Raw genomic sequence first — 27596 nt, 5'->3', positions numbered from 1 at the left:
CAAAATTCTGTTGGCCTTTTTATGGCTTTATCTACCTGTGCTACAATTTCAGGGAATTATGCATATGAACATCTGTTCATCCATATCCTCCTTGAGTGTATACTCTCACTCCTAGTTTTTCCTACAAAAATGTATTACCTCAAACTTATCCACATTAAATTGCATTTGCTGCCTGTTTTCCCATTCTGCTAACCTGCCTCAGTCTACCTGAAGTCTTTTACAATCCTCCTTATTGTTCGCCAAACTTTCTACTTTTGTGTTGTCAGCAAATTTTGAAGTTGTGATCCCTATACCCAAGTTCAAATTATATATACATACACCAAGAACAAAAGTTGACCCAGCACTGACTACTGGGGTACACCACTACTGACTCTTCCCCAGTTCGAGTAACATCCAGTTACCCTAGCTCTTTGTTTCCTGTCTGTCAACCAATTTTTTTTATCAGTGGGTACATTTCCTTATACCATATGCCTGAGTTTCTCTAACAAGGCTCTTGAGATACACCTTATCAAATGCCTTCTGAAAATCCATATAAACTGCATTTACTGAATTGCCTTTATCTATCCAATCAGTCACTTCTTGAAAAATCTCAATTAAATTTCTCAAACACATCTTGCCTTTAACAAACCCAAGCTGATTGTCCTTGATTTACCCCTGCATTTCTAAATGCTCACTAATTTTATCTCAAATTATGGATTCTAAGGGGCCAATTTTGGTAGTGGATTGGCTACTGGTTATACACGCGGCCCGAATTTCCTTTCCAGTGACTCCATTGGGAAGGAAGATTGACTGGGGTGTATAATAGCTAGTCGATCTGCTACCACCAGTTTTCTGTCCCCATTGAAAACGAAAGTACCCCTTAAGAGTTTTCTCACAACTGACATTAAAGTCTGTAGTTACCTGGTTTATCCTTCACTCTTTTCTTAAACACAGGTGTTACATTAGCTACTCTCCAGTCCCATGGCACGAGTTGCATATTTAACGAGGTTTGAAAAATTGTGGCCAGAGCCCCTACTATCTCCTTTCTGACTTCTTTCAATGGCCTAGGGTGCATGCCATCAGAGCCTAGTGATTTACCCACCTTGAGTTCTGCTAATTCTTTCAGAACCAATCCCTTTTCTACAATTATATCTGACAATTGCTTTATAGCCTCCTCTAGTACACCTTTATTTTCACTTCCACCTTCATTTGTAAACATCGATGCAAAATATTTAGCTCATATCTCCACCATAACTTCATCCTCCACAAGGACTCCCTTCTGCATCTCTAAGTGGTCCTACCCCCTCTTTAACTGTTCTTTTACTTTATATATGCTATATAGTTACAAGTAAATTTGTCATCAGACATTGCTAACTGGCTCAAAATTTGAGCTTAATGCAGATGGATGGTCCTATTAGCAGAAACCTCAAATTTGGTTGCTTTTCACCTTGTTAACTACTGCCATCAGGTTAAATAATTATCCCAAAGAAGTAGAGTAATGTAATCTGGATGAAGAGATGGAATTATTTACTCACATTCCAGTTGCAGTGGTTATAAGGCCAACTGTACATCTATGGTTTCTTCCTTTTTTTGAGAGTATGAACCTAATTTTTTACTCAATTCTGCATGTTGTATCCTGAACACACTCCGATTAGTGTGAACAGGTTGATATGTGATCTGCCCTCAAGCCTCTATCAGTAGACTAATATGTCACTAAATTATCAGTCCCACTCAGAGAAGTGGAACTGTCACACTGTGCAGTGAGGGTCGTTTTTTGAGGCTGGGGCGGAGTTTCTGATATTTAACTAAGTATTGTGGATAGGTGCAAATTGTATAGAAGTTTTTGAAATGAATTAAAATCTTTGCAACTTGTAGGATATGCAGAATATGACTGTCCATGAATTTGAATATGAGCTAGAAGAGAAGGAGCTGATTCATGTTGAGGATGAACAGAAACATTACAAAATAGCAGAGGAGAAAAGAAAGGATGAGAAAAGGCGCCATAAGGATGAGGAACGAAGATGCAGAGATGAAGCAAAGAAGCACAAATGGCAGGAAACAGAACAAAGACATCATGAGTTTGAGGAACAAAAGAGATGGGAAGACGAACAAAAACAGGAAGCTGAAGAACAAAGATTACAAGAGGAAGAACAAAGATATCACGAAATGGAGGAGCAGAAATTACATGAGGAAGAACAGAGATATCACAAAATGGAGGAGCAGAAATTACATGAGGAAGAACAGAGACGTCATGAAATGGAGGAGCAGAAATTACATGAGGAAGAACAGAGACGTCATGAAATGGAGGAGCAGAAATTACATGAGGAAGAACAGAGACGTCATGAAATGGAGGAACAAAAATTACATGAGGAAGAACAGAGACATCATGAAATGGAGGAACAAAAATTACATGAGGAAGAACAGAGACGTCATGAAATAGAGAAACAAAATAGGGAAGCAGAAAAGCAACACAATGAGATGGTGGAGTCGAAAATTAAGAAAGAGGAGCAAAGATGTTTCGAGGCAGAAGAGCTGAGACAAAGGCAGGAGAAAGAGGAACTGCATTTCCATGTGGCTGAAAACAAACATCTGAATGAAGAAGAGCAAAGAGAACAAGTTTTGGAAGTGCAAAAGCAACAGAAAGAAAAAAAGCGGCAGCATGATTTGAAGAAACAACAAAGGGAAGAAGAACAGAGGCAAAAGGAGGGTGAATTGTTAAATCAAGAAGAGGAAAGATTCCTTGAGGCACAGGAAGAGGAGCAACGTAGAGGGGAACTTAGATGGAAAGAGTTAGATCAAAGACAAACAATGTCAAGACCATTTTCATTCCAAGTTGCTTCAGGAGAAAAGCAAATTATTTTTCAGAAAGTTAATCTGACCCCTGTGACCCACCCAAGAGAAACTGTTCCTTCTCTTGATGTGAATGACCTACAGTCCTCTCCAAAGTCAAGTAAAGGGCTCTCGTCTTCAATTTATGTTCCCCATACAGCCATTTTGGTTACTGGAGCTCAACTTTGTGGTACAGCTGTTGATATGAAACAGATCAAAGACACTGCCTGTAAGTCTTTGCTTGGTTTTTCAGAAGAGAGAAAAACTGTTGATTTGCCACCTGTTGAAAAACCAAATAAATCCAATCATGATATGAGAAGTAGAATTGGTAAATCCAAATTCAATCCAGAACAATCAGTTGACCAGTCAAGATCGACAACTTTAACTGAGTGGGCTACTATTAGGGCTAAAATTCTTAAAAGTTCTGATGAAAGGTTTCAAGAAAAAGATAGAAGGGTCCATGGCAGACATAGTGATGACTGGACTACTTTCAGAGTTTCCAGTTCGCATAGCAGCTTGAGAAAAACTCTATCTGCTAGTGCAAAATTCTCAATAACACCCGCATGGCAGAAATGGGCAGATGGCAATAAAGTCAATGATTGTGAGAAAATAAATGTTTCTCATGAAACAGAGAAACAAAATACACCTGAGGAAACTGTGTCTGCATGTATTTGCACAATGGACTCTTCTGAATCTAGTAGGTCTTTGACATCTGGAGACATTGTACAGGATGCAGCCAAAGACATAAAAGATGACTCACATTCAGATAATCAAAATATTAGGATAGCAGATGCTGCCGAAGGCTACAAGTTTGCCAAAGATCTTCCATCATTTCTAGTTCCAAGTCTTCCTGTTATACCAAGGAAAGAACACTCACTGCCGCAAGCTCAACCTCCTTTTAGTAGCCAAGCTGCTACGAATTTGATTGCACAAACTGAAGGGGCAATGGATACATCACCATTTGGTATAAAATTACGGCGGACACACTATTCCCTTCGGTTCCACTATGAACAGCAAGGAGAACAAAAAAGGAAGAAGCGCTACAGTGCTGGCGATAGTATGGAAGGAATTCCAACCTTCCTAGCCTCAAAAGAGAAAGAAGGTGAATCATACACTGTTTCTGGTAAGCAATGCTCTTATAGCAAAGATAATAAGAATAGTAACATTTTGAAAGACAACTCAAATAGCATTTCAGACATTTCACAGACTGGGATTACACATCTAAGTAGTATCGATGTGGCAAAACATGTTAAAAATAAACTCGCTGCACTTTCAAATGAGAAAATTTCATCAAGGCCACAACCATCTCAAAAACCAGCTTTAGCACCCAAGCCTACACAGTTCACTCCACCTCCATCCCCTCACAATACCTTAAACAAGACAGACTTTATTGAGATTGCAGATCACAAAAACACAAAGACTTCACTTGATTCAAATATGAGAAAAGAAGATGAGAAGAATGATACATCAGTACAAATATACAGATTAAAGAATGAAGAAGAAGAAACAAAAGATAGAAAATCTTTTTTCCCATCCATCAGCATTCCATGGAGGGAGAGGGCAGACAAAAAGTCAGACTCCATTAAGAAAGGTAGGCAAAGTGTGAATTTCTTATAGGTATTTTGGTTTCAATATGCTGCAGTAACAGTAGTAGAACATTCTCTTTACTACAAAGGGTCATGCACTTCAATTCCGCAAGAGCACTGTATTGTAAAAAGAAAAGAAAGACTTGCATTTATATAGCGCCTTTCATGATCTCAGAACGCCCCAAAGTGCTTTGCAGCCAATTAAGTACTTTTGAAGTGTAGTCACTGTTGTAATGTAGGAAATGCAGCAACCAATTTGTGCACAGCAAGGTCCCACAAATAGCAATGTGATAATGACCAGATAATCTGTTTTAGGTGTTGGTCGAGGGATAAATATTGGCCAGGACATTGGGGATAACTCCCCTGCGAAATAGTGCCACGGGATTTTTTACGTCCACCTGAGAAGGCAGATGAGGCCTCAGTTTAACGTCTCATCTGAAAGACGGCACCTCCGACAGTGCAACACTCCCTCAGTAGTTTTGGAGTTAGTATAGAAACAAGGTTCACATTGTGAAATGGGTCTTTCTGAATCTAGAGGGGTAAGTTCACTGACTACTGGAAAGCCATGCTGGAAGGGAGTGTAGTTTTTTAAAATCTGTTTTCAGTACTGAGCGATGCTAACAAAGCTGCATTTATTCCTAGTTGTCCTGATAAGGTGTTGGTCATTCTCCTTGAACTACTGCTGTCCTTATGGCAATGGTGCTCCCACAATGGTGTTAGATTGTAAATTCCAGGATTTTGACCCAGAGGCGATGAAGGAGCAGTGATATATGTGCAAGTCAGGATGGTGCATGACTTGCAGGGGAACCTGGAGTTGATGGTGTGCCCACAACATTGCTGTTCTTGTCCTTTTTGGTGATAGAGGTCACAGGGAAGGGAGGTCCTGTTGCAACAACCTTGGTGAGTTGCTGCAGTGCATCCTGTAGATCGTAGATGGTGTCATACTTTGTGAGTCTTGTTACGGCTGCATCCATCCTGGTGAGTTGTCATCACACTCCTGACTTGAACCTTGTAGGTGGTGGAGAGGCGTTGAGGGGTCAGGAATTGAGCCACTCTTCGCAGAGTATCCAGCCTCTGCTCAGATATTTTAACTACAGTGTTGATATGGCTGGCTCACTTCAGTTTCATGAAACCTTTATGATGTCGATGGTGGGAGACTCGGCGATGGTGGTGACATTGAAAGTTAAGGGCAGGTGGCTGAGCCTTTTATTGTTTGAGATGGTTATTACCTGGCACTTATTTGGCGTGAATGCTACTGGCCATTTGTCAGCCCAAAGCTGGATGTTATCCAGTTCCTGATGTAGGTCGGCATGGGCTGTTTCATTATTGGAGGAGTTGTAAATGGAATTGAACACTGTGGAATCATCAGTGGACAGCCTTACTCCTGAGCTTATGATGGTTGGGCCGGGGACACTGAAGTGTTGTCCTGGGGCTGCAATGACTGGCCTCCGACAAGCACAGCCATCTTCGTTTGCGTCAGGTATGACAATAGGTTGGAGAATCAGTGCTATAGTGTTGCAGGCATATCCCCCACCTGTGAAAGGCATGCTCCCCTCAATTTTTTAGGTTCTTGATGCGGCCAAACCCCCGGTCCTTAACAGGAACAATAGAGGCTGCTAACAAAGTGGTAAGTTCTTCAATTTTAACTTACCTTAATGTGGAGGTGCAGGAAAGTTCCTCCTGGCTCTACAGTACTACTGCAGGTCGTCAGCAGCCCTCAATCGTTCTCCCCCTCCCCCACCCCAAGACCCTCTGCTGGTGTTGTAGCTAGCTCAGGTTGGTCTGCTGGAAAACAATTGGTGTCCGCAGCTCATTAAAGAAAGAAAGACTTGCATTCATATAGTGCCTTTCACGACCTCTGGATGCCCCAAAGAACTTTACAGCCAATTAAGTACTTTTTAAAGTGTGATTACTGTTGTAATGTAGGAAACACGGTAGCCAATTTGCGCATAACAAGATCCCACAGACAATCTGTTTTAGTGATGTTTGTTGATGGATAAATATTGGTCAGGACACAGGGGAGAACTCCCCTGCTCTTCTTCGAAATAGTGCCTTGGGACCTTTTACATCCACCAGTGAGGGCAGACAGGGTCTTGGTTTAACGCCTCTTCCGAAAGATGGCACCCCTGACAGTGCTGCACTGGAGTGTCAGCCTAGATTTTGTGCTCAAGTCTCTAGAGTGGGCCATGAACCCACAACCTTCTGACTCAGGGGCGAGAGTGCTGAAACTCAACCACAGCTGACACCTGAATTATGCTGAGGAGGCCCAAAGCCTAATTTTAGATGAGCGTGGGCCTCTGACTCCTGGTGTGCGCAGTGAGTGCACCAACCATTTAGGGTCCAAAAATGGGCCTAAATGAATTTCTAACCTGGTGAGTGAGTCACTCTGGGCATTAGTAGAGACCTGGGGCCCGATTTTCGCACCTGCGCAGCCCCCGCTGGTGGGAATCCCGCAGGCAATTAAAGCCAGCGGGAGACCACTTGAGTGTATTTACTTTGCTTGTTCAGGTCATTAAATGACCTGATTCAGCTGTCTTATTAGGAAGTGTGGGATTTTACCTTCAACTCAGACTGTTTCACATACTGGGGGAAACAGTCTCACTCCAAACGGACGTGTTGCAGCCAGCAGCCTGTGGCAGCTGCCAAGGTGCATTCCACAGTGGGGGGGAGACCCCTCACCAACGCAGGAGGCCACTCCGTCACATAGGGCAACGCCTGCCCTCCACCACCCCCCTCCAAGCCAGAAGAAACACCGACGTGGAACCGCAGCCCCAGTGCGAGGAAACACCTACCTCCCGTGTACAACCCCTCAAACCAACACCTGCCAGATGGGGACCGCTTCGACATCCTCGGAGGACGAACAGCATCACCAGCCCCAGCAGCCTCGCAGTCCACGCCGTCCGCCTCATCGACGTGGAGCCCCCCAACACGGTGCTGTGGCACACCCACCTGCACAGCAGGAGGGAGGGCAACCGCAGAAAGAGCTGCGTCGCAGGAGGCACTACCCTCGGCACAGGGTCTACAGACCGAGGCTCAGCTTCATGGACCTCTCCGAGGAGCAGTGCATACGGAGGCTCAGAGTCACTCGCCAGGTAGTCGCCGACATCTGCAGCCTCCTTAATGATGAGCTGCTCCCTGATGGACCAAGCAGCATCTCCTTACCGGTCGCCGTCAAAGTCACCACTGCCCTCAACTTCTTCGCATCCGGATCCTTCCAGGGTGCCACCGGGGACATCACCGGGGTCTGCCAGTCCTCTGCACACAAGTGCATAAGGCAGGTCACCGATGGTTTGTTCCACAGGGCCTCGCACTACATCAACTTCGCCATGGACGAGCGCAGCCAGATGGAGAGGGCGGTTGGATTCCATGCCATGGCTGGCTTCCCACGGGTACAGGGTGTAATCGATTGCACCCACATCGCAATACGGGCACCTCCGCATGAGCCAGGACTGTTCATCAACAGGAAGGGGTATCACTCCATGAACGCCCAGCTCATCTGTGACCACCGCCAGAGATTCCTACACGTGTGCGCCAGATACCCTGGCAGCTGCCACGATGCCTTCGTCCTCAGGGAGTCCACCGTCCCGCCCCTCTTCCACACACCCAACACCGGCAACGGCTGGCTCCTCGGCGACAAGCGGTATCCCCGACACACGTGGCTCATGACACCTCTGAGGAACCCCATCACCGAGCCGCAGCGTCGGTACAATGACAGCCACACTGCTACCAGGTCTACAATTGAGCAGACCTGCTCAAGATGCGCTTCAGGTGCCTCGATCGTTCTGGGGGAGCGCTCCAATACACGCCATGCAGAGTGGGACGAATCATAGTTGTCTGCTGTGCCCTGCACAACATGGCTCAACAGAGAGGGGTGCCGCTGGAGAAGGCCCCATCCACACCCGCCACCCACATTGAGGACGACGATGAGGAGGAGGAGGTGGAGGAGGAGGAGGAGGGGGAGGAGGGGGACGCGCCAGAGGATGATGTACGACCCATGCGCCGAACACCGGCTCACCGGGATGCTCGCCGGGCCAGGGAGGCACTCATACGTCAACGGTTCTCCTAGAGTCAGACAGTCTGAGGCGTTCACATCTCATCACCTGCACATACGAGGGGCCCCCTCCACTGAAGACTGTTGCCAGTACTCCTGCACCCACAGTAGTGTGCCCAATGGGCGGCAGCAGGTGTTCGTCGTCATGATGGGCCGCACGGAACGCACCTATTGCACAAGCCGCAGAAGAATGGACGAGAGGTGGCAGGAGTGGTGAGAACGATTGTGTTTAATATGTACATGGTGAACGACTATAAACAAAAAGTGTATAAATGAACAGACACCCTGGTGCATTCCCTTTGTGCTTATAACGCCCTTGGCTTTCGTTTGCGGGTACCCCTACGTGGTGCTAACCCTGTGGCTCTAGCAGAGGTAGTGGCAGGTTGCTCCTGTTCGTGCCCTGACCGGGTAGATGCTTTGGGCCGACGGCCCCTGGGTTTCGGTGCCCGTGAGGGCACCTCCACAGACTGCTCCTCCTGTACCTATGTAAGGAATCTTACAACACCAGGTTATAGTCCAACAAATTTATTTTAAAATCACAAGCTTTCGGAGATTATCCCCTTCGTCAGGTGAATGAGTGAAAAGGTTCTCAAATCGCATATCTTATACTAGGCTGGGACAGCATCACACCAATCAAAAGGTGTCGTTGTTATTCAAACAGGCCAGTCACGGAGAACAGCACGTCCCAGTACACTGGATATACATTGTGTCAATTACACAGACAGGCAGAAAGAAACCCAAAATGGCAGAGAGAGAGAGAGAGAGAGAATATTAAAAAACATAATTTTTTTCCCCTTTTTGCTGGTGGGGTTACGTGTAGCGTGACATGAACCTGTGCAGGGGCAGACTCGGCCACCTGGAGAGGAGGCACCATTGCGGGTACTGGTTGAGAGGGGGGCAACGGGTGGGACGTGGGGGCACCTTGAGTAGCGTCCCCGCTTCCATGTCCCCGTTCACCATCATCCCTCTCGTGGCCTCGGCCCACATCACCCCTTCCACCCTGCTGGACGACAGTTTGGATGGCATGTGTGAGGCCTTGCAAGGCCACCCCTAGTGTATCCGTCAGCCTGTTTATGGCGGCGGAATGTTGCTCAGCCTGAATCCGTACAGCCGTTGTCAGGGCCTGCACGGACTCGATGTGGAGCTGTGCGTGACGCTCGAGGGAGGCCAGCCTGTCCTCCACCGCAGACACTCCCGCACCTACCCGCGACACTATGTCGCCGGTACCCTCCTGTACCTGCGCCACCAATGCCCGCATGCAGGAGTTGGACTCCTCCATCACCTGCGCGATCGTGGACAATGCGCGTGGCACCTCTCCCAGTACCTCGGCAATGTTCTGGTGCCCCTCGACGACTCTCCTTTTGACTGGTGGCCCCCTGGGTTCAGCATCTGGGTCCGGCTGAGCAGAGCCTGGAGATGAGTGCTCCCACCGACGCGGACCCTCCGCGGCTGCCCCTGCCACCAGGGTCTGCTCATGCTCACACGTGCACGGTGAATCACCGTGTGCAACCCCAACTAGTTGGCGAGGGGGACCCACCGAGGTGCCTGTCTCTGCGCTGGTGGATGTTTGGCTCATATGTGACGATGCACCCTCAGAGACCGGCATGTCCTCTGAGGAATCGCCCTCCTCAACCACAGCGCTCGCAGATGGCCCTGCAAGAGAACAGAGGGCACTATGAGGCATGTGCACAAATGTTGCGGTGCGCCAGATGCCAGGTAATGATATGGTCATTCGCGATCATGAGTGTTGAGTGTCATCTTTCCCTTACCGGCCGTTTCTGCAGCGCCAGACTCGCCATCCGCCACGGAGAGGCAATGTTGCGTTCCACTGATGTCGAGCGCCTCCACCTCTGCATCCGTAAGTTCCAGCACGTGCGGCGGGCCCCCTCCGGTGCGGGCCCTTTCTCGGTCGTTCTTGCATCTCTTCTCCTGTCAAGGCAAAACACAGATGCGTGAGTGAGTGCAGATTGCATAGTGAGACGCCTCAAGCATCGGTGTGGGTGGGTTGAGCGTGGGGCAGATGGATTGGGAGGATGCGTGTGCCACATGCCCATTGCATGGGGATTGTGGTGTGGGGTAGTGTTCGAGTGGGGACAGGGACGGTGGGTACTTGCGGGCACGGCGAGGATGGTGAGTGAGTGGCTGTGAGGATTGCTGCGGGAGCGCTGTGGTGGCTCTGCAGGAGGGGTTGTGAGGTGTTTGGCGTGATGTTGGAGACGGGTTGTGGGAGGGTGCGTTAGTGTACTCACTTTGCCAGACCTAGTGAGGTCATTGAATCGCTTGCGGCACTGCTCCCATGTCCTGGTGGTGTTGGCCTTGCTGCTGACCTCCGCCGCCACCTCTGCCCATGCCTTCCTGGTGACGGAGCCAGGGCACTTGTGTCCATCCGTCGGGAACAGCGTGTCCCTCCTCCTCCTCACACCCTCCAGAAGCAGCTGCAGCGCGAAGTCGGAGAACCGTGGCGCAGCCTTGCCCCTGGGGTGCGCCATGCTGTGATGCCTCTTGCTTGAAGCAGGAGGGGCTTTGGGGGACTGCCCCTTTAAATGGAGCTCCTCCATCGCGATAACGTTAATGTGCATGCGCAGCCCACCGGCGCGCAGCTGGGGAGAGGAGAACCCGTAACCACGGCTTAATGGAATCAATTATCCCGCGATCGCGCGGGGGGCGCACTCATTTAGCCGTCCGCGTTTTCCACGCTCCCGAAGGACCACCCGCTGGGAACCCGCAGGCCTGCTAAAATCGGGCCCCTGGGAACAGATTGTTTGCTGGAGGATTGGTGTGCTTGGGGAAGTAAAGGAGAGAAGAATATACATATATAAATATATATATTTTTTAAAACATTACAAGTAAATTAATGGATTTAATTTCTTGATATGATACTAACATTGGCCCATTAATCGCTCTGAGCGGTGAACCAACAGTGCTCGCCATTCATTAGATTTAAATTCACCCACGAAGTTACTGCCTTCTTTTTGGCGGCAACTTCCTTGAAATTCAAGTTCAAAAAACTGCAACGTTCTTTCCTGGAGGTGCTGCGTTAGATCAGATATTAAACCAAGATCCTGTCTGTTCAGGTGGTTGTAAATGTTCCCCTGGCACAATGTGGAGAAGAACAGGGAATTCTTCCCTCAAGCAATAAACAGTTCATTCATCTCATTTACTGTTTGTGGGACCCCACTGTGTAAATTAGCTGCTGCATATACTGACATAACAACAGTGACTACACTTCAAAAGTAATTCATTGGATATAAAGTGTTTTGGGACATGTGATACGGTGCTATATAAGTGCAAGATCTTGCTTTCTCTTCTCTGAACAAATTTCTTCCAGATGATTGAGTTATATACAATGGTTAAGGCTAGCGAACCAAATCACTGAATAAAATCCAAGTTCTTTCCTGTACCATTTTTGCTTAAGAACTGAAACTTATAATGTTTAAAATAAGGTTTTAAACAAATTAAAAATATCAAAAAAATTAGATTTTGCACAATAACATTATTAAATTTACTATATTGTTTCTACGGTCCCTTAATACCTTCATTAAAGGTTTTACTTTACAACCACCATCTCAAAAGTCAATACTTTGACTGGATATTTTTTACCCAGAACTGTAGAAGGGAATTAAAAACCATACCTGTGCAGTCTGAGCAAGTGTAGTCTCCAGAATTTCCTAGCATGCATCAGTAGATTTATCCCCGAATGATACATCTGCAAGCTGTATCCATAATTGTTTGATAGATTTCCATGTGTTTCAAAATGACTTGAAAAGCACAAGGCAAATTTTTAAACATTATAGTCAGATAATATTTCATATTTAAACAATATCATATGAATGTTTTTTTTATATCAGAGACAGAAACTAAGAATAAGGCAGAGACAGTGAGGAAGAGAAAGAGTGAGAAAGACACATAGACATAAACATAGAGACAGGTATAATCAGTATTGTGAAATATTTAATTTTTTTCTCTATTGTATCAACAAGCCAATTTCTGAGGATTTTTTTAACAAAGGATCAAACAATTAAATTCTGAAAGCTTTTCAGCTTTGAAAGCCCATTGAATAAAGGGGGCAGTAGCAGCATGGATGCAAAATTGGCTAAGTAACAGGAAGTAGAGAATAGTGGTGAACTGTTGCTTTTCGGACTGGAGGGAGGAATACAGCGGTGTTCCCCAGGGGTCGGTACTAGGACCTCTGCTTTTTTTGATATATATTAATGACTTGGGTGTATAGGGCACAATTTCAAAATTTGCAGATGACACAAAACTTGGAAATGTAGTGAACAGTGAGGAGGATAGTGATAGACTTTAAGAGGATATAGACAGGCTGGTGAAATGGGCGGACAATGGCAGATGAAATTTAACGCAGAAAAATGTAAAGTGATACATTTCGGTAGGAAGAACGAGGAGAGGCAATATAAACTAGAGGGCACAATTCTAAAAGGGGTACAGGAACAGAGAGATCTGAGAGTATATATGCACAAATTGTTGAAGGTGGCAGGGCAGGTTGAGAAAGCTGTTAAGAAAGCATACAAGATCCTGGGCTTTATAAATAGAGGCATAGAGTTCAAAAGCAAGGAAGTCATGATGAACCTCTATAAAACACTGGTTCAAACACAACTGGAGTATTGTGTCCAGTTCTGGGCACCGCACTTTAGGAAAGATGCGAAGGCCTTAGAGTGGGTGCAGAAAAGGTTTACTAGAATGATTCCAGGGACGAGGGACTTTAGTTACGTGGATAGACTGGAGAAGCTGGGATTGTTTTCCTTGGAACAGAGAAGATTGAGAGGAGATTTGATAGAGGTATTTAAAATCATGCAGGGTCTAGACAGAATAGATAGAGAAAAACTATTCCCATTGGCGGAAGGGTTAAGAACCAGAGGACATAGATTTAAGGTGATTGGCAAAAGAACCAAAGGTGACATGAGGAAAAACTTTTTTACACAGCGAGTGGTTAGGATCTGGAATGCACTGCCTGTGGGGGTGGTGGAGGCAGATTCAATCATGGCTTTCGGAAGGGAACTAGATAGGTAGTTGAAATAAAAAATTTGCAGGGCTACAGGGATAGGGCGGCGGAGTGGGACTAGATGGATTGCTCTTGAGTAGAGCCGGCAAGGACTTGACGGGCCGAATGGCCTCCTTCTGTGCTGTAACCTTTCTATGATTCTATAAGTAAACAAACTTGGAAATTGAAAAAGAAAATGTTTCATTTTTATGGTTCAAAAGATGCAGGAGTGCTTCTCCTGGGCATATAAAAAGACTCTGGCCTGCTGCCGGCTCGTTTGAGCCCCGCCTTCCCTCACCTTCCCTCCCTCCCGGGATCCCCACCCCTTCCCCAACATGGCCTGCTGGGAGCTGGCCAATTTCCTGTTCTCCCACAACGAATGAGCTCTAGTGTTGCACCAATTTGGCGCCCACAGCTCACTGGTGACATTTAAATGATGCCGGCCTTGGTTGGGCAAAGCAACATCCCTACTGACTTTGCACCTGTTTCCAATGGAAGTTGAATCCACCCCACCCAGAGTGGCAAGTTAGAAGACATGGTGTTTTATAAGATCAGGAACATTATACCATGTAAAGTGTAGGTGCATGTCCCTTTAAGACTTCAAACTCTGATTGCTGCTAAGTAAACACTGGGCTCAAACAAAAGTTAGTTAAGAACTTGCTGCTGTCACCTTAAGCTCAGACAGTTGTCAAGTAAGAGCTTCCAGACATCCTGGCTCCAATTGTTTTTAATCTATACATATATACTAAAAACACTGAAAACATGGAGTGATCATAAGACTGTAATTTCATCTCTGGACCATATGGTGGTTCTAAAACACTCAAGCTTCTCTCTCTCAGAGTTTATGCCATTATTTAATCTCCTTGATTGAATTACAGTGTTATGATCACCCCAGGGTATCCATTGTTCTATAAGTCATTCCATATAATATGTACTGACAAAAGTTTAACTTAAAAATCACCTTTATTCTCAGTTGATGTGAGGTTGAACTAAATATACCTCCAGTACCAAAAATGGTAGCTGGAGCTCAATCCACTGTGTATCAGCACTTGAAAAGAACAAAACACTGCACTAAAAACATTTATTTATTCAAATGTGGCCCGACAAAGTGTGGGATGTTGATCCACACCTCTTTATGGTGTGGCCTTGTTGAGACCACACCTGGAGTAATGTGTACAGTTTTGTTCTCCTTACCTAAGAAAGGATATACTTGCCATAGAGGGAGTGCATCGAAGGTTCACCAGACTGATCTCTGGGATGGCAGGACTGTCATATGAGGAGAGATTGGGTCGACTCGACCTGTATTCACTTGAGTTTAGAAGAATGAGAGGGGATCTCATTGAAACATATAGGGCCCGATGTTAGCAGCGCTGCGGGTTCTCGGCGGGGGGGCTATCGGGCGCGTGGGTAACGCGCCCAGTGAAATTAGTCTGCTTCCCGCGCGATCGTAGTAGACAACCCACTAATTGGATCCACTTACCTTGTCTTCCGGGTTCCCCACTGCTGATCTGTGCGTCGGGCGGGCTGCGCATGCGCAGTAAGATCTGTCAGCTGGAGGCGCTCTATTTAAAGGGGCAGTCCTCCACTGATAGATGCTGCAACAAATGGCAACAATTACAGCATGGAGCAGCCCAGGGGGAAGGCTGCTCCCAGTTTAATGATGCCTCACTCCAGGTATCAATACATGGGGTGAGGAGGAAGGGGAGGACAGAGATCTTCCTCCCGGCGGGCGGGAGTAAGCGGCCTGCCTCTGCCACCAGGAAGGCATGGCTCGAGGTGGCAGAGGAGGTCACCAGCGCAACCAACATATCGCCCACCTGCATACAGTGCAGGAGGCGCTCTAATGACCTCAGTAGGTCAGCCAAAGTGAGTACACGTAGTCTTTCCCCTACACTCCGTCTGCCACATCACTGCCCCCACCCCACATCTCCTTCTGCACTGCCAACACTACTCTATCACATCACTCCTCACACCCACTTAAACCTCATCCTCATCTTAACTGCACCTGCTCACCTCGCCAGTACTCACCCCGCCACTACCACTCAACCCAATCCTCATACAATCTCATGGCTCTATCCCATACTCACCCTCTCGTGCATCTCTGTCACGGCCAGCCTCACTCAACCTGCCACTACCAGGGCATGCATCACATATGTGCAGTAGGCAGCGTAAGGCAAAGGTGTCGTGAGCATGAAGGGTTTGCACAAGGGTGTTTGAGGGTTTGTCATGGGTGTTACTTATATTGAATTTCAGAACAACTCACATTACATATTATATTGGCACCACTACTGCCATGTCTTCGCGAATCCTGTCTGGTTTGTGCAATAATGCCCTCTCCTGAGGATCACTATGAGGACCCACAACTGATGCCACCCATTGTGTCACTGCAGAGTGGGTGTAGGTGTATTTGCAGGGCTCTTCTGCGCAGACGACTGAGAGACATCGGCGATGTCCCCGGTTGCACCCTGGAAGGATGCGGAGGAGAAGTTGTTGAGGGCAGTGGTGACTTTGACAGCGACAGGTAAGAAGATGGTGCTCGGGCCAGCCAGGAGCAGCTTGGCATGAAAGAGGCTGCAGCTGTCCACGACTACATGTCGAGTGACTCTGAGCCTCCGTGTGCACTGCTGCTCAGAGAGGTCCAGGAGGCTGAGCCTCGTTCTGTGGACCCTGTGGCGAGGGTATTGCCCTCTGCGACGCATCTCTCTCTGCGGCAGCCCTCCCTCCTGCTGTACAGGTGGATGTGTCACAGCACTCTGTTGTGGAGCTCCACGTGTCAGAGGTGGACGGCGTGGATGGCGAGGCTGGTGAGGCTGGTGATGCTGTTCGCCCTCCGAGGAGGTCATGACTGCAGCTACGGCGGCCCCCATCCGCAAGATGTACATCTGAGGGGGTCCGCAAGGTAGGTACATGTCTCCGGACCCCGGGGTAAGTGTGCAGGTTGGTGACTTTGACTGTCAGGAGGAGGGTGGTGGAGGCCATTTGACCTGGGAGTGTTTCCCCCAGTGTGGGAAACAGTCCCATTTTGTTCTAAAATCCCACATAATCCCGCCAGGAACGCACCCGATAGCGGGTGCTAAAATAAAGCCCATAAAATTCTGACAGGGGTGGACAGACTGGATGCAGGGAGGATGTTTTCTCTGGCTGGGGGGTCCAGAACGAGGGGTCACAGTCTCGGGATAGGGGGTAGGACATTTAGGACTGAGATGAGGAGAAATTTATTTTCTCAGAGGGTGGTGAACCTGTGGAATTCTCTACCACAGAAGGCTGTGGAGGCCAAGTCACTGAATATATTTAAGAAGGAACTAGATAGATTTCTAGACACAAAAGGCATTAAAGGGTATGGGGAGAGAGCAGGAATATGGTATTGAGACAGAGGATCAGCCATGATCATATTGAATGGCGCAGCAGGCTCGAAGGGCCGAATGGCCTACTCCTGCTCCTATTTTCTATGTTTCTATGTTTATTTGCCCAGTCTGTTCATCTGCAGAATTATTTTCCTACTTGGGCATCAGTTTCTGCAGCTACTGCATTCAGCTGTAAAAACATTAGATATATATCAACATCATAACTTGACCTGGAGCTAATTAAACTTTCGAGCTCCACAGCAAATATTAAAAGCCTCATAAATTGATTTGAACAACCCAGCCACAGAAACCCAGCTTCCCAGTCAGTAGATATGGAGAGGATGATAAATTTGGGTCTGAAACAGAAAGCCTGCTATTATTACTGTTGAGATTTTGATCTTAAATGTATATATTTTATACTATTCATTGTTGAGTTCAGTTTGAGAGCTAATATCAAAAGCGTATTATCTCCATAAGAAAGTGTTTGCCAAATTATTTTTTTTGTGCAGTGCATCTGGACAATGGTGGGATACAGGCTCAATCCCTCATGTAAATATTATCAGGAGCTGTAGAGTGGATACCAGAAGTTCTGCATGGGGGAGGTAGGGGCGAGAGCAGGGAAATTGACCACAAGGCCATTCTAGAGTGCCATTTGGTGACTAGTTTAGAAGTCTGCCAGCAGGTTGCTGAGTTCTCCTTTAAGTTGCATTTCATCAGGAAGACCAGAGAAAAGAGAGAAACAGTAACTTTACCCTTAAAATTATTTTATACCAGTATTATGCTATTGGTTGTAATATTTGATATTTAGATAATGAATTTAGTATTTGTCCCACACAACTTGAAATATAGAGATATTTGAATCATCGACAGCTACAGATGAGGTGCCTGAAGATTGGAGGGTAGCAAATGTTGTGCCTTTGTTTAAGAAGGGCGGCAGGGAAAAGTCTGGGAACTACAGACCGGTGAGCCTGACATCTATAGTGGGTAAGTTGTTAGAGGGTATTCTGAGAGACAGGATCTACGGGCATTTGGAGAGGCAGGGACTGATTAGGAACAGTCAGCATGGTTTTGTGAGAGGAAAATCATGTCTCACGAATTTGATTGAGTTTTTTGAAGGGGTAACCAAGAAGATAGATGAGGGCTGTGCAGTAGACGTGGTCTACATGGACTTTAGCAAAGCCTTTGACAAGGTACCGCATGGTAGGTTGTTACATAAGGTTAAATCTCACGGGATCCAAGGTGAGGTAGCCAATTGGATACAAAATTGGATTGACGAGAGAAGACAGAGGGTGGTTGTAGAGGGATGTTTTTCAAACTGGAGGCCTGTGACCACGGTGTGCCTCAGGGATCGGTGCTGGGTCCGCTGTTATTTGTTATTTATATTAATGATTTGGATGAGAATTTAGGAGGCATGGTTAGTAAGTTTGCAGATGACACCAAGATTGGTGGCATTGTGGACAGTGAAGAAGGTTATCTAGGATTGCAACGGGATCTTGATAAATTGGGCCAGTGGGCCGATGAATGGCAGATGTAGTTTAATTTAGATAAATGTGAGGTGATGCATTTTGGTAGATCGAATCGGGCCAGGACCTACTCCGTTAATGGTAGGGCAATAGGGAGAGTTATAGAACAAAGAGATCTGGGAGTACAGGTTCATAGCTCCTTGAAAGTGGAGTCACAGGTGGATAGGGTGGTGAAGAAGGCATTCGGCATGCTTGGTTTCATTGGTCAGAACATTGAATACAGGAGTTGGGATGTCTTGTTGAAGTTGTACAAGACATTAGTAAGGCCACACTTGGAATACTGTGTACAGTTCTGGTCACCCTATTAGAGAAAGGATATTATTAAACTAGAAAGAGTGCAGAAAAGATTTACTAGGATGCTACCGGGACTTGATGGTTTGACTTATAGGGAGAGGTTGGATAGACTGAGACTTTTTTCCCTGGAGAGTAGGAGGTTTAGGGGTGATCTTATAGAAGTCTATAAAATAATGAGGGGCATAGATAAGGTAGATAGTCAAAATATTTTCCCAAAGGTAGGGGAGTCTATAACGAGGGGCCATAGATTTAAGGTGAGAGGGGAGAGATACAAAAGGGTCCAGAGGGGCAATTTTTTCACTCAAAGGGTGGTGAGTGTCTGGAACGAGCTGCCAGAGGCAGTAGTAGAGGCGGGTACAATTTTGTCTTTTAAAAAGCATTTGGACAGTTACATGGGTAAGATGGGTAGAGAGGGATATGGGCCAAGTGCAGGCAATTGGGACTAGCTTAGTGGTATAAACTGGGCGACATGGACATGTTGGGCCGAAGGGCCTGTTTCCATGTTGTAAACTTCTATGATTCTATGATCCCTGATGGAATTTTAACCCCCAAAAACGGGTGGTTGGGGCAGGTGGGTAGTTAAAATATTTGATTTTTGGAGCGCGGCCACAACCCGGCTCCAACATGCCCACTTCCGGGTTTAACAGAGGCACGTTTGGATGCGTGCGAGTAACCTACTCGCCTCAGTAGGGACCTTAATTAATTAATGCGGGCAGATATTTATAGAATCAATTACCGTCCTTGTGAGATGTTAAGTAGGTCTTTTTAAATTGAATTTGACTTAACTTTAAATTTATCGCTTTCAGCATGGGTTTCAAAGGGCTGGTGAATCTCACCAGTGAAACAGAGGCGAGATTGAGCTGCAGTTCATGGGGGTATTTAAAGTTGTGATTGCCCCATCTGAATTAAAGTTCAGTTATTACAGCTGGTGTCTCAGTTCCCTTGTGTTGAGACAGCTTTTTCAGAGCTTTGGAGCTTTTTAAACTGACAAGATCAGGATGGGGGTGGGGGGTGCAATGGATGTATTCGAGAGGACATCTGAGGAGGAAGAAAATGACCATCCCTGGCATCCGGATGCTGTGTTGGGATCAGCAGGTGCACAAAAGTGAGGTGTACAACAAATATCTGGAGAACAGCAGAGAGGAGAACTGAGTGGAGAACAGGAGAGAGGGGAGCAACAGAGGGGCCGAGGTCACAGGAGGCACTACCCACGTGAGAGGGTCTAAAGGCAGAGGCTGAGCTTCCTGGACCTCTCTGAGGAGCAGTGCCTAAACAGGCTCAGATTGAGCCGGCAGGTGGTCGCAGACATCTGCAGCCTCCTTGAAGAGGAGCTGCTCCCTGCTGAATCTGATGGCCTCGCATTGCCCGACCCAGTAATAGTCACCACTGACCTCAATTTCTTTGCCTCTGGCTCCTTCCAGTGCACCACCAGTGACGTCTCCAGGGAGTGTCAGTCATCTGCACATAAGTGTATAAGGCAGGTGACAGATGGGTTGTTTGCCAGGGCAATCGCTTACATGAACTTCCCCCATGACGACAATGGCCAGAATGAGCAGGCAGTCGGTTTCGCCTCTCTGGCTGGCTTCACACAGGTGCAGGGTGCAATCGATTGTACACACAGGGCAATCCGAGGACCGCCACATAAGCCAGAAGCTTTCATCAACCGAAAGGATGTTCACTCCATCAATGCACAGCTGGTGTGCAACCACAAGAAGAGATTTATGCAGGTGTGTGCCAGAGTCCCTGGCAGCTGTTACGATGCAGTTATACTGCGGCAGTCCAACATTCCAGACCTCTTCCAAGCAGGAGGCTGGATCAATGGAGACAAGGGATACCCCCTTCAAACATGGCTCATGACATCTGTGAGGAACTCCACAATGAGGTACAAGAGCGATACAGCCAGAGCCACATGACCACCAGGTGTGTCATTGAGCAAACCATTGGCATGTTGAAGATGTGCTTCACGTGCCTGGATAGGTCTGGAGGAGCCCTTCAATACTCGCCAACAAGGGTGTTGAGAATCATCGTGGCATGCTGTGTCCTGCAAAACATAGCGCAGCAGAGAGGATTAGAGGTGGAGGAGGACAACGACGCTCATCAATCACCGTTTGATGATGACAACATTGACGAACAGAAAGAGGAGGAGGAGGAGCAGGAGGAGGAGGATGACGATGAGCAATATGACGATGGGGCATCCATCGCCAGACCAGACACGTACATTGCTGCCCGGGATGTCCTCATCTCTCACGGGTTCTCTTAGAGTGGAAAAAAATAAACGTTGAAATAATCAGTCCAGCTCCTACCACCACCACCACCATCAAACCCCACCATCCCTCTGCAGAGAATATTCCTTCAACCACTCATACACCTTTTGCACATCCATCTAATGGATACCTTCGGGTATTGCTATTCAGCATGAAGCAAGTGAAAGGGCGAGTTGGCACTCGGGATGCAAGAATGGGCAAGACGTGAAAGTGTTGCTAATCAATAAATGTTATGTGCCAATATAAAAAAAGGAAACTTCACAACATAACATTTCTTCAAACGCCCTTGTGCATACCTTGGTGATTTACAATAATTTTCTCTTACACATCCTACCACATCTACGTGCAACCCCTGTGGCTTCAGCAGAGGTAGAGGCAGGCTGCTCAGATCCCCGACCTGACTGCTGAGATGCTTTTGGCTTACGACCTCTGGGTTTTGGAGCCCGTGGGGGCCCTGACAAAGACTGCTCCACCTGCACCTGTGCAGGGGCAGGCTCGGCCATCGGGAGAGGAGGCAGCATTGTGGATACCGGTTGAAGGGGGGAGCAATGGGTGAGATGGGGGAGCGCTTTGCATGGAGTTCCCACTTCCATGTCCCCTTTCCTAATCATCCCTCTCCTGAGCCAGCACCACATCACTCCTACTACCCTGCTGAAGAGCAGCTTGGTGCAGATCAGTGAGGTGTTGCAAAAGGTAATAATCTCTGGATTACTACCTGAGCCACGTGCAAATTGGCATAGGGTCAAACAGATCAGAGAATTAAATGTGTGGCTCAAAGAGTGGTGTGAGAGACACTTCCACACCAGTCAATTCATGGGGCACTGGCACTAGTACTGGGGAAAGAGGGAGCTGTTCCATTGGGACAGGCTCCACTTAAACTGAATCGAATAACTGGGGTGGTGTATAGGGCTTTAAACTAATAAGGGGGGAAAGGCTTCAAGTTTGGGTAAATTTATAAATCTAAAGAAAAATGTCATGGCCGTAGACCTGTGTAGCGATTTAGGTAAAGATAAACAGGCTGTGTCAGGAAGGGACAGAGTTTAACAGTAATAGTGCATCAGTGAATAAGGTCAAATTGGGGAAAAATATTAAAAAGTTAAAATTCAAGGCACTTTATCTGAATGCACGAAGCATTTGTAACAAGATAGATGAATTAATGGCACAAATAGAGATAAATGGGTTTGATCTGGTAGCCATTACTGAGACGTGGTTGCAAGGTGACCATAAGTGGGTACTAAATATTCCAGGGTACTTGACTGTTCGAAAAGACAGACAAAATGGAAAAGGGTGGTGGTGGGGGTTGGGGGGGGGGGGTGGGGGTAGCCCTGATAATGAAGGATGAAAAAGATAGGATTGAGAAACGATCTTGGCTCGGAAGATCAGTAAGTAGAATCAGTATGGGTGGAGATAAGAAATAACAAGGGGCAGAAAGCACTGGTGGGAGTAGTTTATAGGCCCCCTAACATTAGTTATACTGTCTGACAGAGTATTAATCAAGAAATAAGAGGATCTTGTAACAAAGGTAATGCAATAATGGTGGGGGACTTTAATCTTCATATAGTCTGGGCAAATCAAATTGGCAAAAGTAGTTTGGAGGATGAGTTCATGGAATGCATTTGAGACAGTTTCCTAGAACAATACGTCGTGGAATCAACCAGGGAACAGGCTATTTTAGATCTTGTCTTGTGTAATGAGACAGGGTCAATTAGTAATCTCATAGCAAGGGATCCTCTGGGAAAGAGTGATCATAATATGGTAGAATTTAACATTGAGTTCGAGAGTGATGTACTTAAGTCCAAAACTAGAGTCTTAAACTTAAACAAAGCCAATTACATAGGTATGAGGGGCGAGTTGGCCAAGGTTAATTGAGAAATTAGATTAAAAGATATGACGGTAGATAAACAATGGCGAATATTTAAAGAAATATTTCCTAATTCTCAACGAATGTACATTCTATTGAGGAATAAAAACTCCACAGGAAAAGTGATCCATCCTTGGCCAACTAAAGAAGTTAAGCATAGTATTAGATTAAAAGAACAGGCTTATAATGTTGCCAAGTAGAGTAGTAAGCCTGAGGATTGGAAGAGTTTTAGAAACCTGTAAAGTATGACCAAAAAATTGATAAAGGAGGAGAAAACAGAATGAGGGTAAACTAGCAAGAAATATAAAAACAGATTGTAAGAGCTTCTACAAGTATGTAAAAAGGAGGAGAGTAGCAAAAGTAAACGTTGGTCCTTTAGAGGCTGAGACTGGAGAAATTATAATGGGGAATAAGGAAATGGCAGAGATGTTAAACAAATATTTTGTATCTGTCCTCACAGTAGAGAACACAAAAAATACACCAGAAATAGTGGGGAACCAAGGGTCTGATGAGAGTGAGGAACTTAAAGTAATTACTATTAGTAAAGAAAAAGTACTGGAGAAATTAATGGAACTAAAAGCTGACAAATCCCCTGGACCTGATGGCCTACATCCTAGGGTTCTAAAAGAGGTGGCTGCAGAGATAGTGGATGCATTGGTTGTGATCTTCCGAAATTCCCTAGATTCTAGAATGGTCCCAGTGGATTGGAAGGTAGCAAATGTAACCCCGCTATTCAAGAAAGGAGGGAGAGAAAACAGGGAACTACAGGCCAGTTAGCCTGACATCAATAGTCGGGAAAATGCTGGAATCCATTATTAAGGAAGTCGTAATGGGGCACTTAGAAAATCATAATATGATTAGGCGGAGTCAACATGGTTTTATGAAAGGGAAATTGTGTTTGACAAATCTGTTAGAGTTTTTTGAGGATGTAACCAGCAGGGTAGATAGAGGGGAACCAGTGGATGTCGTATATTTGGATTTTCAATAGGCATAAGGTGCCACACAAAAGGTTTTTACACATGATAAAGGCTCATGGGGTTGGGGGTAATATATTAGCATGGAAAGAAGATTGGTTAATGGACAGAAAACAGACAGTAGAAATAAACAGGTCTTTTTCAGGTTGGCAGGCTGTAACTAGTGGGGTGCCGGAAGGATCAGTGCTTGGGCCTCAGCTATTTACAATCCATATTAATGACTTAGATAAAGGGGCCGAGTATAATGTATCCAAGTTTGCTGACGATACAAAGCTAGGTGGGAAAGTAAGCTGTGAGGAGGACACAAAGAGCCTGCAAAGGGATATTTACAGGTTAAGTAAGTGGGCAAGAAGGTGGCAGATGGAGTATAGAATCATAGAAGTTACAACATGGAAACAGGCCCTTCGGCCCAACATGTCCATGTCGCCCAGTTTATACCATTAAGCTAGTCCCAATTGCCTGCACTTGGCCCATATCCCTCGATACCCATCTTCCCCATGTAACTGTCCAAATGCTTTTTAAAAGACAAAATTGTACCCGCCTCTACTACTGCCTCTGGCAGCTCGTTCCAGACACTCACCACCCTTTGAGTGAAAAAATTGCCCCTCTGGATCCTTTTGTATCTCTCCCCTCTCACCTTAAATCTGTGCCCCCTCGTTATAGACTCCCCTACCTTTGGGAAAAGATTTTGACTATCGACCTTATCTATGCCCCTCATTATTTTATAGACTTCTATAAGATCACCCCTTAACCTCCTACTCTCCAGGGAATAAAGTCCCAGTCTGTCTAACCTCTCCCTGTAAGTCAAACCATCAAGTCCCGGTAGCATCCTAGTAAATCTTTTCTGCACTCTTTCTAGTTTAATAATATCCTTTCTATAATAGGGTGACCAGAACTGTACACAGTACTCCAAGTGTGGCCTCACCAATGCCCTGTACAACTTCAACAAGACATCCCAACTCCTGCATTCAATGTTCTGACCAATGAAACCAAGCATGCTGAATGCCTTCTTCACCACCCTATCCACCTGTGACTCCACTTTCAAGGAGCTATGAATCTGTACTCCTAGATCTCTTTGTTCTATAACTCTCCCCAACGCCCTACCATTAACGGAGTAGGTCCTGGCCCGATTCGATCTACCAAAATGCATCACCTCACATTTATCTAAATTAAACTCCATCTGCCATTCATCGGCCCACTGGCCCAATTTATCAAGATCCCGTTGCAATCCTAGATAACCTTCTTCACTGTCCACAATGCCACCAATCTTGGTGTCATCTGCAAACTTACTAACCATGCCTCCTAAATTCTCATCCAAATCATTAATATAAATAACAAATAACAGCGGACCCAGCACCGATCCCTGAGGCACACCGCTGGACACAGGCATCCAGTTTGAAAAACAACCCTCGACAACCACCCTCTGTCTTCTGTCGTCAAGCCAATTTTGTATCCAATTGGCTACCTCACCTTGGATCCCATGAGATTTAACCTTATGTAACAACCTACCATGCGGTACCTTGTCAAATGCTTTGCTGAAGTCCATGTAGACCACGTCTACTGCACAGCCCTCATCTATCTTCTTGGTTACCCCTTCAAAAAACTCAATCAAATTCGTGAGACATGATTTTCCTCTCACAAAACCATGCTGACTGTTCCTAATTAGTCCCTGCCTCTCCAAATACCTGTAGATTCTGTCCCTCAGAATACCCTCTAACAACTTACCCACTACAGATGTCAGGCTCACTGGTCTGTAGTTCCCAGGCTTTTCCCTGCCGCCCTTCTTAAACAAAGGCACAACATTTGCTACCCTCCAATCTTCAGGCACCTCACCTGTAGCGGTGGATGATTCAAATATCTCTGCTAGGGGACCCGCAATTTCCTCCCTAACCTCCCATAACGTCCTGGGATACATTTCATCAGGTCCCGGAGATTTATCTACCTTGATGCGCGTTAAGACTTCCAGCACCTCCCTCTCTGTAATATGTACACTCCTCAAGACATCACTATTTATTTCCCCAAGTTCCCTAACATCCATGCCTTTCTCAACCGTAAATACCGATGTGAAATATTCATTCAGGATCTCACCCATCTCTTGTGGTTCCGCACATAGATGACCTTGTTGATCCTTAAGAGGCCCTACTCTCTCCCTTGTTACCCTTTTGCCCTTTATGTATTTGTAGAAGCTCTTTGGATTCACCTTTGCCTGATCTGCCAAAGCAATCTCATATCCCCTTTTTGCCCTCCTGATTTCTCTCTTAACTCTACTCCGGCAATCTCTATACTCTTCAAGGGATCCACTTGATCCCAGCTGCCTATGCATGTCATATGCCTCCTTCTTATTTTTGACTAGTGCCTCAATCTCCCGAGTCATCCAAGGTTCCCTACTTCTACCAGCCTTGCCCTTCACTTTATAAGGAATGTGCTTACACTGAACCCTGGTTAACACACTTTTGAAAGCCTCCCACTTACCAGACGTCCCTTTGCCTGCCAACAGACTCTCCCAATCAACTTCTGAAAGTTCCTGTCTAATACCATCAAAATTGGCCTTTCCCCAATTTAGAATTTTAACTTTTGGGCCAGACCTATCCTTCTCCATAGCTATCTTAAAACTAATGGAATTATGATCACTGGTCCCAAAGTGATCCCTCACTAACACTTCTGTCACCTGCCCTTCCTTATTTCCCAAGAGGAGGTCAAGTTTTGCCCCCTCTCTAGTCGGGCCATCCACATACTGAATGAGAAATTCCTCCTGAATGCACTCAACAAATTTCTCTCCATCCAAGCCCCTAATGCTATGGCTGTCCCAGTCAATGTTGGGAAAGTTAAAGTCCCCTACTATTACCACCCTATTTTTCTTGCAGCTGTCTGTAATCTCCTTACATATTTGCTCCTCAATTTCCCGTTGACTATTTGGGGGTCTGTAGTACAATCCTATCAAAGTGATCTCTCCCTTCTTATTTTTCAGTTCTACCCATATGGACTCAGTGGGCGAACCCTCGGATATATCCCCTCTCACTACTGCCGTGATGTTCTCCCTAATCAAGAACGCAACTCCCCCTCCTCTCTTACCTCCTGCTCTATCTTTCCTATAGCATCTGTACCCTGGAACATTGAGCTGCCAGTCCTGCCCCTCCCTTAGCCATGTTTCAGTAATAGCTATAACATCCCAGTCCCATGTACCCATCCATGCCCTGAGTTCATCTGCCTTGCCCATCAGACTTCTTGCATTGAAATAAATGCAGTTTAATCTAGTCTTCCCTTGGTCTTTGCCCTGCTTTCTCAGACCATCTGTCCGGTCATGTTCTGTACACTCTCCCTTACTGCCTTTTGTTTCTGTCACCACTTTATTTCCCACTGACTTCCTGCATCGGTTCCCATCCCCCTGCCACATTAGTTTAAACCCTCCCCAACAGCACTAGCAAACACTCCCCCTAGGACATTGGTTCCAGTCCTGCCCAGATGCAGACCGTCCAATTTGTACTGGTCCCACCTCCCCCAGAACCGGTTCCAATGGCCCAGGAATTTGAATCCCTCCCTCTTGCACCATCTCTCAAGCCACGTATTCATCTTAGCTATCCTGTCATTCCTACTCTGACTAGCCCGTGGCACTGGTAGCAATCCTGAGATTACTACCTTTGAGGTCCTACTCTTTAGTTTAACTCCTAACTCCCTAAATTCAGCTTGTAGGACCTCATCCTGTTTTTTACCTATATCGTTGGTGCCTATATGCACCACGACAACTGGCTGTTCACCCTCCCCCTCCAGAATGTCCTGCAGCCGCTCCGAGACATCCTTGACCCTTGCACCAGGGAGGCAACATACCATCCTGGAGTCTCGGTTGCGTCCGCAGAAACGCCTGTCTATTCCCCTTACAATCGAGTCCCCTATC

At 46.2% G+C, this 27596-nt stretch overlaps 1 protein-coding gene across 1 annotated transcript in view; it reads left to right on the top strand.

Annotated features, from left to right (window-relative positions):
* Window positions 1–27596, top strand: part of cracd (capping protein inhibiting regulator of actin dynamics) — a 68949-nt gene that overhangs the window by 26739 nt on the left and 14614 nt on the right. Inside the window, exon 5 of the mRNA XM_067996891.1 lies at window positions 1855–4399. Within this exon, the coding sequence (XP_067852992.1) occupies window positions 1855–4399 (2545 nt within the window). The remainder of the gene's footprint in view (window positions 1–1854; window positions 4400–27596) is intronic.

Source organism: Heptranchias perlo, chromosome 1 (genome assembly GCF_035084215.1).
Source record: "Heptranchias perlo isolate sHepPer1 chromosome 1, sHepPer1.hap1, whole genome shotgun sequence".
Taxonomy (NCBI): domain Eukaryota; kingdom Metazoa; phylum Chordata; class Chondrichthyes; order Hexanchiformes; family Hexanchidae; genus Heptranchias; species Heptranchias perlo.
Note: the sequence above shows the minus strand (reverse complement) of the source record. Positions and strands in the feature narration are given on the sequence as shown.